The sequence below is a fragment of the Physeter macrocephalus genome, chromosome 8 (genome assembly GCF_002837175.3).
Source record: "Physeter macrocephalus isolate SW-GA chromosome 8, ASM283717v5, whole genome shotgun sequence".
NCBI lineage: Eukaryota > Metazoa > Chordata > Mammalia > Artiodactyla > Physeteridae > Physeter > Physeter macrocephalus.
In genome coordinates this window covers 126,158,848-126,176,737 of record NC_041221.1, presented here as the reverse complement: position 1 = coordinate 126,176,737, position 17,890 = coordinate 126,158,848, and the positions used below count along the sequence as shown (strand labels likewise).

The 17,890-nt window shown below is 41.5% G+C and overlaps 1 protein-coding gene across 1 annotated transcript in view; it reads right to left on the bottom strand.

Moving 5' to 3' along the window:
* The window catches only part of ADAMTS19 (ADAM metallopeptidase with thrombospondin type 1 motif 19), a 307,854-nt gene extending 293,641 nt beyond the window's left edge, over window positions 1–14,213 (bottom strand). Inside the window, exons 1-2 of the mRNA XM_024123327.2 lie at window positions 14,129–14,213; window positions 12,853–13,502 (exon numbers count right to left, since the gene is read on the bottom strand). Coding sequence (XP_023979095.1) covers window positions 12,853–13,502; window positions 14,129–14,213 — 735 coding nt within the window. The remainder of the gene's footprint in view (window positions 1–12,852; window positions 13,503–14,128) is intronic.
* Between the last annotated feature and the right edge of the window lie 3,677 nt (window positions 14,214–17,890).

Below are 17,890 nucleotides of genomic sequence, written 5' to 3'. Positions count from 1 at the left end.
GTATGCTAAAACATATATATGGAATCTAAGAAAAAAAAAAGTCATGAAGAGACTAGGGGTAGGACGGGAATAAAACACAGACCTACTAGAGCGTGGACTTGAGGATATGGGGAGGGGGAAGGGTAAGCTGTGACAAAGTGAGAGAGTGGCATGGACATATATACACTACCAAATTTAAATTAGATAGCTAGTGGGAAGCTGCCGCATAGCACAGGAGATCACCTCTGTGCTTTGTGACCACCTAGAGGGATGGGAGGGAGGGTGACGCAAGAGGGAAGCGATATGGGAACATATGTATATGTATAACTGATTCACTTTGTTGTAAAGCAGAAACTAACACAGCATTGTAAAACAGTTACACTCCAATAAAGATGTTAAAAAAAATTAAATAAATAAATAAATAATAAAAAATATATTATAAAGCCTCCTAAATCAAGACAGTATGGTACTGACATAAGAATAAACATATAGATTTTAAAAACAGCATTAATAGTACAAAAGTAAACTCATATTTATGGTTGACGTTTGACAAAAGTTCCATGGCATTTCATTAGGAAAGGATGGTCTTTTCAGCAAAGGGGCTGAGAGAAAATTGCATATACATATGCAAAGAGATTAATTCAAACCCTCATTTCACACCATACACAAAAAACTAACTCAAAATACATCACAGACCTAAATGTAATAACCAAAATTATGGAAGAAAACATAAGAGGAAGTCTATGTAACTTTGAGTTAGACACAGAGTTCTTCTTAGTTCCAACATCAAAATCACATTCCATAAAAGGAAAAAATAAATTGGATTTTTTCAAAATCTATAAAAATTGTCTTTGAAAGATACCATCAGGAAAAGGAACAGAAACCTCCAGACTAGAAGAAAACATTAGCAAATCCTATGTCTGACAAAGTATTTACACCCAGAATATACAAAGAACTCTTAAAACTAAGTAGCAGAAAGACAAAAAACCTAATTTAAAATAGGCAAAAGATTTGAATAGACATGTCACCAAAGATGATATATGAATGGCTATAAAAAGGGACATGAAAAGATGCTCAACATAGTCATTAAGAAATGCAAATTCAAACCACAATGAAATATTGCAGCACAGCCACAAAAATAGTTTTAATCAAAAAGAGACAATAACAAGCGTTGATGAGGATGTTGAGAAACTGGAATCCTAATAAATTGCTGGTGGGAACGTAAATTGGTGCAGTACTTTGTAAAAGAATTTGGCAGTTTCTTAAAATATTAAACAAATTTACCATATCACCTAGCAATTCCACTCCTAGGTATCTACCCAAGAGGAATAAAAATATATATCTACACAATGACTTATACACAAATGTTTATATTAGCATTATTCATAACAGCAAAAAAGTGGAAACAATCCAAATGACCATCAACTGATGGATGAATAAACAATGACTTATTATTCAGCAAGAAAAAGAATGTACTATTGATACATGCTACCGCATGGACAAAACTCAAAAACATTATGCTAAGTGTAAGACGCCAGACACAAAAGACCAATTTTTTTTTTTTTTTTTTTTTTTTTTCTCGGTACGCGGGCCTCTCACTGTTGTGGCCTCTCCCGTTGCTGAGCACAGGCTCCTGACGCACAGGCTCAGCGGCCATGGCTCACGGGCCCAGCCGCTCTGCGGCATGTGGGATCTTCCCGGACCGGGGCACGAACCCATGTCCCCTGCATCGGCAGGCGGACTCTCAACTGCACCACCAGGGAAGCGCCAAGACCAAATTTTATATGATTTCATTTACATGAAATGTAAAGGTAAATCTATAAAAAGAGAAAGTTGATGAATGGTTGCCTGGGACTGGGGGTAGGAACAGAATGATTGCAAATGGATGTGAGGGACCCCTTTGGGGTGATGGAAATGTTCTAAAACTGAATTGTGGTGATGGTTGCACCGTTCTGTAAATGTACTAAAAATCATCGAATTGCACACTGGGGTGAATTTAAGGTATGTAAATCATACCAGAAAAAAAGACATTAGGGGAAAAAATCATTCACAGTATCCTTTTCAATTTGTCACATTTTAAATAATGATTTACCCTAGAAAAATCAGCGTGACATATTCTTGAATCTATCTTACTAATGAGAAATAATTAGGTTCTACTTCGAAAAATTTCTACATAGGAACTTTCATCGTAAAATACCAGTTCAATGCCTTTTAAAACGTTACTAATTAGAACCATCTATTTTGAAGTGACAAAATTCTAACTGGAGATCTACAGAGACACAGGAATTATCCACGTTAGTAAACAAAATGGAGCACTTAAATTTTAAAAGACAGATATTTCCACAATGAGTTACTCATACTTTGCTAAGTATGTGTATACATAATTGTTATTTCCACAATAAATTACTCAGACTTTCTATTTTGTTGTAATAAACTGCTGAAGTTCTATTTATCCGTAAGCATACAACCAGACAACACTGTGAAGACCCTATGCTATCTATACATAAGTTCCTTTGTCAATAAATGCACTGCCTATCTATGAACTGGGCACACTAAAATATTTGCTGGTAATACTTTTATAATGGAAATGTACCTATCACATTTTAGTTGCTATTATGTGCATTCAAATCCAAATTATAATGGAGATAGACAATTTGCACTAATCAGATTAGCTGATATAATTATCTGCCTGGCCACTCCTCTTTAGCATGTTAATGTTTCTTGACTGTTAACCCTAATGAGTTTTACAGGACTCTTTACATCTAAATTCTTGCAATATGAATGAGTAGATAAGCCTTGTTAGGTTATTTCTGCCATTTGAGATAGCTCACCATTTAATTCTCATGCATCTCCAAAGTCCTCTTAACCTGACCACACTGCTCTGCCATTCCAGTGTAGATAATCTCTCACAAAGAGTTTCTAATTTTCTCACTTATTTTCTAATATGCCTCTACAATGTGCCTCAGTCTTCACTTAGCCATATCTAAACTTGGTGGTATGGTAGGCCCTTTACAATCTGAAGGTATGTTTCTTCCTTTATTTCTGATAAATTTTATTTTACTATAGTAACTATCATGAAACAGCTGGAGTATGTCTCCTGCTATATTACCCATAAAACTGTTGATGACAATTTGAAATAATTCATCTCTATTTACTTCCAAATTCTAGAATGGGAAGCACGTTTCGACTTTTGTATACTTTTTCACCTAAAGAGTAGGAAAACATTCATACTGGCATTAAGGTCCCATTATATCATCTCCCAACTAGTTCACATGTATAGCCTGTTGAATAATTGAAATTCATAAAATCCTTTCTAGCTCAATGGCATCTGAGTGGGTTCCTGGAAAGATGTTAAAGGTAAGGACAGGAGGTATCCAAGTTTAGTATAGTTGGAGCTGAAAGACAGTATTAAAATTCATTCAAGACACATAGGATATGAAGTTTGATGGATGCAAATCCAGTCCTTAAAGATCCTGAGCTCTGGAGTTTTCGGAGCCACTAGAGTGGCTGTCCTCAAATCTGAGCCTGCACAGGAATTACCTTGGATTGTTTTAAAATACACTTCTTAGTTTTGAGGCTCCATCTGGGATTCTCATTTTAAATGGAGAATTCCCAGCTTCTACTACCTCACCCCCACTGCCGTGATTTTGATACAGGTGTTTGCACACCAGACTTTAAAAAACAGGGCATCAAGAAGCATGATCCAAAAGCCGATGGTGTGGGTTCACTGCAGAAAGTGGTCATATATTTTAGGTGAAGCCAGGCAGAGGGAAGAGGAAAAATCTGGGGCGAAACAGCTTCATATGCTTGTGAAGGAAAAAAAAATGTTTAGGTCTGATCATTTTAATTGGAAAGCAATACGAAGGCAGGAGCTGTTTAAATAATGCTGAAACTGGCTCATCAGCTCCATTCCCTGATCATCTGCATTAAACCCTAAACAGTTAATAATGTATTGCAAATATATGGATGTTAATTATGAAATGAAATCAGATGGAAAAGGCAAGTACTAACTATCTAAGCCCCAAGGGCCTTCTTAACACCACCATGCAATAATTCTGTACGAATATCTGGGTAGCATTGAAATGGCTGAATTCCCATTTTCTCACTTCTCTCAGTCTAGGGCTTAGCATTAGAATAAAGATGAGACGGAGACAAGATGATGTGCTCACTATGGCTGCACCCTAAGTGCACTCTGCATCAAATTATGGTCCTCACTTGGCTGTGGGAACCTTAAAATTCCCCTTCAGGAACACCCCCCACCCACCTCAACCCCCGCCACCAAATCATAATCCAAGGGTGACTACTGGTTCTCTCGGTGCTTTAAAATACGTCGATTACTTCCCTAACTCAATACACTTCCCATCTACCAGGAACCTGGAACTCCTCTGATTATTCTTTATTTTGCAAACACAAAGCCATAAAACCATCTAGGTAAAAATGTAATTGTAATTAAGCAGAAACATTCAATTGTGCATGAACTCAATAAAAATGTGCTCTGTTTTAGTGCTGCATAAAAAATGTTTTAAGACTGCTATACAGAATTTCCTGAGTTTAAAAAAGGTATACTATTTTTATGATTCACCTAATAAACTTCAAAAAAGTATATATTAATATTAAATATTATCAAATAAATATTAAATAAACAAAATTTCTTCTCATAAAATTGGTCCATGCCTGAAGTCTCTCAGGACACTAAGACATAGATTAATACATGATTAAAGGGGTTATTAACTTTTAATGTATAATATCACTTTTTCCATCAGCATGATGATTCTTTTTACTAGAATTCACTATATCACTTCCTTAAAAAAAGACTGGAGTATCTGCATATTGGCCACTCTAAGTACAGAAACTTCTTCCATGTGTCACTGTCAGCGGGAACATAATCATCCATGCCGTTCTAACTTTTAAACAGGAAAACCATGGATGTTTTAAGGAGATGTGCATTTAAAGTTGATAAGGAAACACTGAACACTTAACTAAATCGAACCGTGAAAAAGACAGGTAGGACAAGTTGAGGCAAAGAGAAGTTTCCTTAAAAACTGTAAGGACCTCGAAGCAAGAACTATTTACCTTTTTGTTCTCTGGGTATTCGGCACAGTATATAGATGTAACTAGCCCACTACTGATGAATTTTTAGAGTGCTCTGCTCTTGAAAACAATGCTGCGATGAATAGGCTTATATATAAATATTTTGCTCTTATGTGAATATTCCTCTAATATTGATACCTACAAGCAGAATTGCTGAAAAGTAAGGATGTTTAAAATTTAAATACATACCACCCAAGAGGCTCTACTCAATTTACTCCCCTACAATGTATAAGGTTAAGTGTTCCCCAAGCGTGCCCACCAGATATTATTAATCTGCACAATCTGTGCCAATCTATGAACCAAAAGTGATGATTGAGAAAAATTTTTCCCTAGTTTCCTAATACATTTGAAAAAATTGTGAATGTTTATTCAATATTTATATTTCCTTTACAGCATATCCACAAGAATGTTAGCAGTGCTTATCTATGGATGTTAAGATTACAGATGACTTATTTTATGTATTTTCTAAACTCTCTATACTCAGCTTGTATTATTTTGTTATTAACATTTATCTTTTTAAAATACTCATAGAAAGGGACTTCCCTGGTGGCGCAGTGGTTAAGAATCTGCCTGCCAATGCAAGGGACACGGGTTCAAGCCCTGGTCCGAGAAGATCCCACATGCCGTGGAGCAACTAAGCCCGTGCACCACAACTACTGAGCCTGCACTCTAGAGCTCTTGAGCCACAACTACTGAAGCCCGTGCGCCTAGAGCCCGTGCTCCGCAACAAGAGAAGCCACCGCAATGAGAAGCCCGCGCACCGCAATGAAGAGTAGCCCCCGGTCACCGCAACTAGAGAAAGCCTGCGCGCAGCAACAAACACCCAACGCAGCCAAAAAATAAATAAATAATATACTCATAGAAAAAGAGCACTGGAATTAGAAATGAAAAAGACCAAACACCTAATAGAAAAATGAGTAGAAGAAATGAACAGAAAGTTTACAGGAAAGGAAATGAGAATAAAAATATGAAAAGATGGTCAGTCTCACCATTAATATCAAAAAATGTAAATTAAAACTACTTTGAGATAACATTTCTTGCCCATTAGATTTTACAAAGATCAAAATTTTTAATAATACCTATATTGGTGACAGCATAGCTGAAAGGCGTACTCTGTTTCTCTGCTGACCTGAGAGTGTAAAGTGGCATACCTCCATGGGGTACAATCAGGCAATATTGCCCCCAAATTACCAATACATTTGGCCCTTTGACAAGGGCATGACATAGGCAAAATGACATATTTACAGAGTCTTATTCATTTAGCACTGTTCATAACAGGAAAATACTGGAATCTATTAAACGTACATCCACACCAAACTGATTAAGGAAATTATGCCACATTTTTGCAATCAGATAAAATGGAAGTACCAAAACAGAAAGGGGATTCTCTTTATGCACTCATATGTGATAATCTCACACATCAGTGTGTGTGTGTCTGTGTGTGTAAATAATGTGGCTTTTAAAAGCTCTTAATGCATTTCATTTGTTTATGCATCAATTACCTCTAGCTCACACCTAGAAACTAATAACCCTGGCCACCTCTAGGAAGGGATACTGAGCAATAACTGGGGAAAGGCTGCTGGAGGAAGATTTTCATTGCATAACTTTTTGGAGGTTCTGTGTGGTAAAGTCTGAGTCCTTGTAATTTTGAAAATGATTTTATTCTGCCTTTAGGTCTGAATGGTAATTTGGCTGAATCTGGGATTCAAAATCACATTTCATCAGAAATCTGAGGCTATCAACCCATGACCCCCTAGCATCTGGTATACTGATTCAATCTCTAATATCAATCTGACACCCATTTTATTGTAGACACTCATTTTATCTTTCCTTTATTAAGCACGTAGGATTTTCTCTTTATCTTTGATTTTCTAATATTCTGCCACAATGAGTCTAGGTTTGGGTCTCTCTTTCCTTATGCTAGTCTCTGTTTAGTGGTTGGTCTTTCAGTCTGAAGGTGTGTGTCTTCCTTTATTTATGGGGCAAATTTGATTCTGATACAAAAAAACATCTCTTTAACCTCTACCTAACCAACACTGGTTCCATCAACCAATTCATCTCAAATCACTGAATTTAATAACAATCTCAACACCATCCAGAAAACATGATCACTGAGGCATGCAGTATGCCCAATGCTCACTGAGCTGACCCCTCTCTTGTCTTGTTGCACACAATTACTTCCACCAGTCAGCCTGTATGTTCACCAAGAATCAGCTATATTTGCTTGAACATATGTTCACAACATTTTGTAATTACATAACTTAATCAAACCTAAATATTAATGTAAGTGAAATATGAGTGCAAAAGATGTCTTTGTTTCTATGAAAACTTTGGAAAAACTTGAGAAAGATTAAGTTGCTAAAAAAAAAAGTGCTGTAATTTTATTTGGGATGAAACAACTGTACAAGATTTGAAAGTTTTAAAAGTCCAGGATTCTACACATAAATTGCCTTGCATTTGTCTTTTATTTTTTATTTTTTTTGGTACGCGGGCTTCTCACTGTTGTGGCCTCACCCGTTGCGGAGCACAGGCTCCGGACGCGCAGGCTCAGCGGCCATGGCTCACGGGCCCAGCCGCTCCGCGGCACGTGGGATCTTCCCGGACCGGGGCACGAGCCCGTGTCTCCTGCATTGACAGGCGGACTCTCAACCACTGCGCCACCAGGGAAGCCCCGCATTTGTCTTTTAAATTGTATTCCAAACACAGAAACCTATATTGGAAATTGGTCTTGGTGCATGGTGAGTAAGGCTCACCTGGAGCACCAGTTATCTGACCTACACTCAAAGGCATAGTATCTGGCCTCACATCCCAAGCTTGGCTAATGAATGTATATTTTGGTGACGTATATTAGAATCAAATGTTTAGGGTTCATTTGCATGCAGTTTTAAAACTCTCTCCTTTAACTTATTTTTTTAAATTAACTCCCATTAAAGAAATTTGGACCATCTAGATCTATGATTCATGGCTCACAACTTTTCTTTCGTATTTTGCAGCCATTTGTCCTTTATGTTCTATTCTGGGACAATTTCTGGGTTTGCCTTCTAGGTCACAAATTTACTTACCAGTTCATCTATGGAGTTTTTAATTCTAATAATCATATAATGTGAGCTCCATTGTATCTAATCATTTTTTACAGACAGCAGCTGTCCTGGTTTTTTTCCATGAATATATATCTACTCTTATTTTTCAGTTAAAGTATTCTATTTAATCTAGTAAGATTTTTGCTTCATGGTTTTAATCAACCAGTTTGATGACTCTGTTTTATATGGTTTGTTTTCTTAACAGTGTGATATTCTTAGGTGTCAGCTCATCTCTTTTTGTTGGTTTCCTACTCACCTATCTGTTGTGACCAGCTCTCCTCTGGTTATCTGGAGGGACAAGTGGGACCATCTAATGCATGCAGGAAGCCAATGGCTCAACTTTTGAGAGTGGAGACTCTATCCTCTGGTGTCACCCACATGTCCAGGAAAGCTCTACCACTATTCTCTCCGCTCTTACCTAGGGACACACATTTGGCCTCTGTTACCTGGCACAACTGGACAGCAGACAAAACCAACAGTGCTGTTATTCAAGGGCCCCTTGTGCTCATGGCCCTCTCTTTCTCTGCAAGTGCAGTAGCACCTCTGCCATAGCTGCCTCCATTCACACATATTCTCTAATGTCTATATGTTTTCCATTAATCCAATCCAAACTGTTTGCAGTCTTTCAGAAGATACTCAAAATGTCTGATGTACTAATGGCACTCTTTCAGAATACTGCTTTAGATTTATTTAGAATATCTTTTCTGTCATTCCTAAGATTTGTCTTGAAAAAAGCAGCTGGATGTGTGACGTTAATCTGCAATCTTTTTTCATTTGGATGTTGATTCCACTTCTACTCCAGTTCTCCTAGGTATGTACTACCTTTTCCCTGTCCTCATACCCTCCTCTCCTGTTTCCATACTGGTACTTGATAAAGTTCCTTGTCCAAAAGGGATGCCCCCAAATATTTAAGTGTTCAAAACTTCCCACGGTACCAAATACTTTGATTCACATAAGGGAGTAAACTGAAAAAACAAAACAAACAAACAAAAAAAACGGAATTTACACAAGGCTGCAGATTTTTCATCAAGAGCTAATCAGCGTAACTACTATATAAAACTCTAAATTTATAAAACTCTAAGTTTAAGTAAGTCTTAGTAGTTACTCTTTATCATCCTGGAAAAGTAATCTAAATATTACTGATAGCCAGTAATCATCAATCTAAAGAGAATCACAGGCAAGGAATGTACTGATCTAGTTTATCTTGGCCCAGTGCTTGAGTGTGCTTTTTTTAAAAAAAGTGTTAATTTTGAGCAAACATGATTGTTTCACTCTTTCGTGGAATTTAATTTGTTGCTTTTTGTACTTTAATTTTTTTAGAGATTACTATTTAAAACAGAATAATGTACTATATGAGTAATATTTTATTAGTGATTTTTACTGGGTGCCTACTAAAAACTAGATATCTTACCATGTTCTGGAAATGAAGAGATGAACAAAAGGGTATCATCATAGCACTTGGGACATTCCTACATCTGTACGTAACACAACCTACTTTTATTTCCCTATTTATATCTGTGACCGGCAAGCCAGGTTGGGAACTCCTTGAAAGATACCAAGGTTTTCTCCTCTCCTTTCTGTGTTCTCTGTACCTACAAAATGCCTTGCTCAAAGGAGTCGTTCAATAAATGCTTAATTATTTAATATTACTTATGTGCTCATTAGATCTCAATTATTTTCCAGTATTAGAGACTAATAAGGGAACATAGTAAGAACACTTCATACATTAACTGCTAGATATACAAATACAATTTGTACATTTTACAAATAAGGGAAATAAGAGCCAGAAAGATTAAGTACTTTGAAGAGGCAGCACCGGAACCTGTAACCAAAATCTCCATTCTATCATTTTTCCCTTCACAGCACAAGTTAGATTGATATCTGGAGAATGAATTGGCCAGTCTTAACAAATGTTCACTGCTTTGCAATACTTGATAAATGATTATCTATTTCCTTTGATAGAGACTTTTAGAACCTTTCAAATGTGTAATAATTCAAAAGGTGTTGAGGAGTTCAGGCGCAAGTGGGTAAAACTTGCTACTGAGAGAGGGGAAGGGAAGGTGTACTTTGTAATCTACTCTTTCCTGTGCAACTGACAGAAAGCTTTTACTGAGAAGAAAAAACTGTTGCAAACTAAAGGAGTTGCATTTATAAAGAATGCACCTTCATATAAAGACATCATGATGCCTCACATTAGAATTACTGGATCACAGAATTTAAACAGAGAAAAACAAGAATGCAATCCTTCCATAATCAACAGTTAAACAGAAAAGCCCGTACTCAGGCAGACAAGGCTTTTGAGGTCTGATCTCACCAGACACTTTAGGATCACTTCCCCTTATTGCACCTTCTGGCCTCGACAGAAGAAACTTTTTTTTCATTCCCTTGTTAGGTTCTGCATTTTCTCATCTCCACTCAGTCTCTTCCTTCTATCTGTAACACTTCCAGCCCTTTCCTCGCTGGAGAAAGGCTCCCCATGCTTCAAAATCCACTGAAACTCTGCCTTGGGAAGCCTTCCCCCACTCCCCAAGCATGGTTTAACCTCAGGCATAACATTTGATTTAACATGCTGTTATGCCACTATTTCATGACCACCTGTGTCGTATCTACTTGTATATGATGTTCTTTTAATCTGTGAGCCCCTAAGGCAGGCTCTAGAATATATTTAGCATACAACAAAATTTTCATTCTATCATCCAATTTTAATTAAGCCATCAGATTCTCTCATTTTACTTATGAAAACTGGATCCCAGAGAGGAAAGGGACTTGTCAATCAGCAGGGCACAGGCCAATGTCAGAGCTCAGATAACAAATTATGCTTTCCCTTTCCTAATCCACCCTCATAAGGGAAAGGGCTGGCATGACAGAGTCTGGAGTAACAAACCCACCCTTCTTGGCTATTTGCCTAACTTTTTACTCAAAGTCTGACTGCTATACTGTATTGCTAGCAATGTCAGTTTTCCTCAACAACAAAGACTTCCCAGTTCAGAACACATACATATGTGGCTAATAGGAAAAGTGAGTAAAAGTCCAACGTGATAAACAGGGAGGTATGTCAAACTCCAATTCAGGATATGAAAAACCTACTCATAATTCTAACTTTGCTCCTTTAAGTATGGAGAGAAGGCATAGCTCATTTGGAAAATCTGACCAAAAGCCCACATTTCAACACAGTGAAATGCTTTATCCCCTATTGCTTCTACCGCACCAGGAACTTTCTATATGTAATTATTTAATCCCCGGGCAAAAACCAGTGGACAATGAAATCCCCACAAAATGTTTCCCCCAGTGAAGTGTTCACATATCAGTTCCACAAAACACGTTTTTAAAAGCTTTTCATGTAATTTTTCCATGTCATTTTTTTTTCACTCATGGCTAAAAATGACCATATTTGAATATTCATCATTATGAGCATGTGGTAAAATACAGCCCTGAGCGGCATTTTACATCATTTGACTATGGGATCTCAGAAGGGTATAGGTTAAAATTTCCAGTTTCATTTTCTTTGGATTTTTAACCATCTTTTTCCATTTCATGGCTCTGGGTGCCTTTGATTGTGCTGATATTTTCTGCTGTCCATTACTATTGGATTTTTCTCCAAATGAGCAGGTTGCTTTCAGACAAGTCCTTGTGGATTTCATCAATGGCTCACTTGGAATATCAAAATGAAGCCACAAATCACGTGCGTGTTTACAACATTTTGTGGGTTTTGCCTTAAACCAACAGTAAAGTCCAGTGATGATGGCTACACAACAATGTGAATGTACTTAACACCACTGACATATAAAAATGGTCAAAATTGTACATTTTATGTTATGTATACTTTACCACAAAGTAAAGGTCAACTTACAGGAGGCAACAATTATCCCAAACCCTGGGTCAAAAGACAGGGGGGGGAAATGGAATGATGATCTCTATTATTCAGACAGGCCAAATGGCTTTTACTTTCTAGCTCCAACAGGCCTCTTAGCCAGGCTCTCGTCCCTGCTATTTTCCTCCATGGAGTGGAGAAAAGAAAAGAAACTTTTGCCAAATAAAATGTAAACCTTAGAAAAGAAATGTTAAATCATAGAACCATAACCGTTCAAGTACTGACTGGATTCTCATGTCATCCATTAGTCAACTGCTCGCAGCCTTTGAGTTAACTCCTTCTCCACTCATTTCTCACAGGAACAGTGAACAGGTGTCCTGTGTGAGCGTGGATGTGTTTAAATTCCAGACAGCTGTCAGAACTTAACTCCCTAGAGGACTGTTCTGACAACTTTGAAGTGGGACATGAAAAAAACTATGAGATAATAGATGAGAAACTGGGGGTGAGGGGCAAACAGGGAGGAGATTCAGCAGTGAACAGACTGGTTGTCTTCCAGTCTCCTAAAAGACACCACGTGGTGGGCTTATTTTGAAAAGCAGAAATAAAACCAGTGGGAAGAGTTGCAAGGAGACAGTTTTACCTAGTGTTATGAAGAAACTTATGACCATCTAGCAGAAGGCTATTAATCCATCCAATTAGCCTTCAGATTCACTGACTGCCCTGGAGATGTTGTATGGGAGGTACACGGTAGAGACTCCTGGGGGGTGCAGACTAGGGCCAAGGTCAGGGCGCACCTCGTAAGGGGATGAGGTGCAGGCAAATCAGCCTGGTCAGGGGGAGAGGGAGGAGTAGCAGGGGGAAGAGGAGAGCTGGGGAAGGAAAGGCGCTTACCAGGCCACCTCCGCAGGTGCTGAAAGAGGCCAGCGAGCCGGGGTGCCGCAGCACAGCCCCGGTGTAGAAGCAGGAGGCGTCGGGTGGCGCCGGAAGGCGCGGGGCGGCTGCTGCCCGCGTGGGGCCGGGGCCCGGGCCCGGACTCGGCCGCTGTTCCACCGCGAAGCGCGGCGCCAGGAAGCGGCCGTCTCTCCGGAGCAGCAGGTACAGGTCCCGGGAGAAGGCCGGGATCCGAAGCAGTACCTCGTCGCCGTCCGACTCTGCTTGCTGCGCCGAAGGCGGAGATGGGGGCGGCGGCAGCGGCTGCCACGAGGCCGGGGCGCCAGGGGACAGGGCGGCAGCCCCGCTGGCTCCCCGCGGCACCTCCTGCGATTCGAGCTCCTCGTCCTCTTCGCCCCCCGGCGGCGGGGGTCGGGGCCGGGGCTCTGACCGGCCTTCCGCGGGCTCCCGGGGCGGCGCCGGGGCCACGGAGCGCACCTCGCGGGAGCTGCCGGCCGCCTGAGCCCGGGCAACTCCGCCGCCCGTGGCGCCGCGCACACAGCCTGGGTCCGCGCTGCCCCCGCTGCCGCCGGCCGCGTCCACCGGCTCCTGGCGCCAGAGTGCAGGAAACACGACTTCCCACTCCTCGCGGTCGGGGGCGAACTGCAGCCCTGCGGGCGGGGCAGACAGAGAAGTGCGGGGCTTAAGGTGCCGCGATTCCAGTAGCACAAGCGTCCCCGGACACACACTCCGCACACAGGGCTCACGGGTAACGCGCTGGAGACCACCCGTCTAGCCCCTGAAACTCTCGCAACCCGTGAAGCCTAGCGATCAGATTACAGACCCCAGCACTTTCAAAATAAAAGTATGATTATCGGGGCAGGGAGAGGGGAAGAGTGGGGCTGCAAAGTTTGGTGACAGCACTTAGCTGTAGAAAAGAAAACCGGTGCAGACTCCAGCACAATTAAATGATTTCCTTAAGTATCTGTCAGAGCAAGGCAGAGCTATCAATTTCTTTACGTCCCAATTTTCCTCCACGTGCTGTAAACGTACCTTTGTAAATCTTATTACTCTCGTGAGAGGAAAACTAAGCATTTCACGTTGTTGAAATAAGGCCGCGAGAAGTGCGCTTCGGTCAGGAGCGTGACCCTCTCACCCGCAACCGCACGCCGGTTTTTATTGCTACCCGTGGAGCCCTGCTCAACGGCGCACAGCTGCGCCAGCCCTGCCAACCCGTGCGTGCCCGGTCTCCGCTGGGGAAGGTGGAAAGCAAGCCCAAAGTCACGATAGAACTTACCTGAAACGATCCCATTCGACAGGACCCCCAGCTGGTAGAGGAGGCAGCAGACGTGAGTCAGGCGCATCTCGCGGCTCTTCCCCATACCGCGCTCCCGGCCCCGCGCGCGCCTCCTTGCGCGATCCACCGCGGTCGCAGCCGCCGCCGCCAGCGCCGCAGTCGCCGCCGCCGCCTCCCGGAGCGCAAGGAGGCCGGGCGGTGAGTTTGCCCAGGCCCTTTGTCTGCCGGGGGGGGGGAGGGGGGGCGTGCTGTGTGACTCCGAAAGGCTGCTGGAGCACGGGTGGGGGTGGGGGTGGGGAGGAGCGGGGGCAGGCAGCGCCGCGGCCCCGCAGCGCTCCGGCTCCCTGGCGAATTAGGTGATGAGTCTGTTTTCTGTGTTCTGGACGTCGCAGGAGTTTCCGGAGCCCCTCAGGACAGCCCCACCGTCAGCCGAGAGCCGGCCGGCGCAGGACAGGCAGCGCTGCTTCGGGGCAGGCGGAGGACTGCCCCGCGCGGGCAGGAGCGCCGCGGTGTCCGAGCAGAGGCTCGCCGCCTGCACCCGCGCGAAACTGCCAGGGGCTGGTGCCACGGTCTCAGCAGCCGGGCGTGCCAAGCTCCGCACCGTCCTCGGGACCGGAGGGCTCCAGGCTCCTACCCGCAGCGGCGCGGGAGGGAATTTGTAAGGGGATGAGGGGAAGACACGATTCGTGAGGTGGGGTGTGGAGAAGTTTCAAGCGGATCCGACAAGAAAAAGGGACCAAGGGGTGCCCGCCAAGCGAGACTTTGCGGGACAAAGGTCCCAGAACACCGCACACGTGCTCACAAGCCCGGTTGGGTGGGGTGGGGAACCAATTTCCCTCATCTGACTCCTGATTGGCCACTCTGGGAGGCTGGATTTGCATCCTTTCGCGGCACCCCCTCCTCCCTACTGAGGTGTGTGCAGGTAGAAGGGCCGTCCCCCCTCCCCAGCTCACCCCCTTACTCGGGTTCCTCCTTAAGTGGAGTTCTCCCCCCATCCACACATCACACAAAAGCCAAACTTAGTGCAGACTTGAGCACAAAGCAGCGGCCCCATTTACCAAAGGCCTTTGATTTTTCTTCCCATCTTTGTCTCTGGGAATTTTCTAAGCCTGGAGATAATGTAATTCGTCATGGAGTGTGCTTCAAAAGTTCCCAGGACAGTAGACACCCTGACATTTCAGAGCCCCTTATCCCACCTTATCTTTCCGGCTTCCCATTCATCAGTGCTCTCAGTTTCTCTCTCTCTCTTTCTAACTCACGCACACACACACTCCTAATGAGGGTGAGATTAAAGAGACCGGCATTAAATACTGTATTCTAAAGATCTCAGGCCAAGTGAGATTATTTTGCCTTTTTTTTTTTTTCCGTTAAAAAATATGTTTTTGCTATGTTTTGTCTTTGGGGCGCAATTCAACCTTAAATGTTCTTGCTTTCTCTCTTGCAGCTCTTCCTAGTACCTACTCCCCTCTCTGCACCTCTTTCTTGGCCACATCAAACCTTTCACATCAGACTCAAGGGTGATTGATCTAACCTGCCATTTGCATCCTCTGAACTAGGCCAGACACCTAGAAATAAGAGTTAATGCAAATCAGTTTTTAAAAATTCCAGCACTGAGGTTGGTTCCCCACATCCTTTGTTGTTTTCCCTTCTGTTGCTAGTGTCAAAGGTGACTAGTATGCCTTTGAGGGAGGCAGATGATCTTATTTCAAAGGAAAGCCATTGTTTGAATAAGATGGGTACTAGAATACTTCCTTTGAGTTGTCCAGAGATTAAAAACAAACATAAAGATACTCTAGGTGTGTCTGTCTCCAAACCTTGTCTTGTAAAATCTCTAAAACTGGAGTAACTAGGGTGAGTGTGGGTTTCCAGACACTCAAGAAGTATCTGGGTTACTTAGGAGCCTACACCCTCCTTTTTATGGGACTCAACTATACAGAGTTAAAGCTAGAGAAGAAATCAGAGGCAGTTTATTTTTAAGAAATAAAGCACATTTTTAACAGGTTAAAATGTGCTTTAACCTGTTAGAAGGTTAGTTTCAATGAAACACCTCCACAAGGATTTGAATGTTAAATAAAATATTTCTCATGTAATTTTAACAAGAATGTCAACAAAAATATAAAACTGTAGAAGGAATGCATATTACATTGTGTGTATTTATTGGAATACATTTGTGATTCCTTAAAACTAGATGAGCCATACGATTAAATTAAATATATTTAAAAGCACAGGTTGCCTATGTAAGTTCCCATCTTTCCCTTTTTTCCCCTGCTATATATAGCCATTAACCCATTCCAATCCCTTACAGTAGACGTTACTATTGATTGTTACAGAAAAGTTTGCCTAATTCCCAACTATCTCTACTCTTTCTCCTATTTGAAATACTGTTATAATTTATTTGTATATTTTCAAAGGCTTTTATAAATCATTTGGGTTGTAATGACTCGTGTACATATTTCTTCTGCTAGACTATCAATTTTTTGAGAAGGTAGGAATGATTTCTTTTATATACCTTTTTTACATCACCCTAATACAATGATTTATATACCAAATGCATGTGGAAATTCTCTAAGATGCTTTAGAAGATGATAGATATTGATTTCTGTATGGTATTTTATTCCAATTCCTTGACCCAGAATTACAAGTCTAGATCTGTTGATGATCAGTTACTATCAGCATGATTTATCTGGCTTACAGAGAGAATAAGCCTAAGAGAGAAATGACTGTGTGAAGATTTTGTGCTTATGTAAAAGAGGCTAAGAGGTGCAAATAAGAGCATCAGTTAAATTGGGTTTGAGTATGTACGTATGTATAAAAAAGAACTAGCCTGATTTGGAATTAAGTAAAATGTAAGTGGTGAAATAGAGGAGAAAAGGCAAGACTGTGACATGTGTGTGCATTACCAACCTTAGAGGAAGAAAAGAGCAGCTGGAAAAAACATGTTGGTTAAGACAGGTCACTACATATGTCACCAGATGATAGCTAGCATCAACCAAGCACTGCTTTTATGGGGTGGAGGTAAGTGACAAAGCATCAGAGTAAGTGGAACCAACTGTTCTTATACCCAGGTGCTCACATTTTGCTTTTTATAACCCATGCTTCTCTGTGTAGAAAGTTTGCTTTGAGGCCTTCAGCCCTTTCTCATTCTCTTCACTCATTGGCCCTAAGCCTCTCACAACGTAAAGCTAATCTCAAGTCCTTTCCTCTCCAAAAAACATTAAAATCTTAAGAAAATATAAAGAACCCTTTCACTGAGTTGCATGAGGATATCAACTCCCAGTAGCACTCACATCTAAATCTTAAGCTAGTTCTGGCCATGATAGAGTAACAGGAACCAGATTTAACTCTCATCTTAAGCAATTAGGAAAAGAGACAAAATGTAAAAAACAATGGTTTTCCGATATTGGACAATGGGAGCCTAGGACTGTGACTATGAGAGAAGGGAAGCAAATAGGTGATCATTACAATTTCCCCAGCTTACTACCTGGAGGCAGTCTACAAGCTTCAGCACAGGGAGGAGAAATCCAAACAGAGCCCTGAAGACTAGCTGAGTTAAGAAGAGAAGACAGAGCAAGATGACTGGAATTTACAGGATACAGTACCAGAGAGGAGGGAGCTGTGTAGAGAGTGTAGAGGTTATCTATTGCTGTGTAACCAACTTAGCAGTTTAAAACATTTCCTATGTCACATGGTCTCTGAGGCTCAGGAATCTGGATATTTCTGCTCAAGGTTTCTCACAAGATTTCAGTCAAACTCTTGACCAAG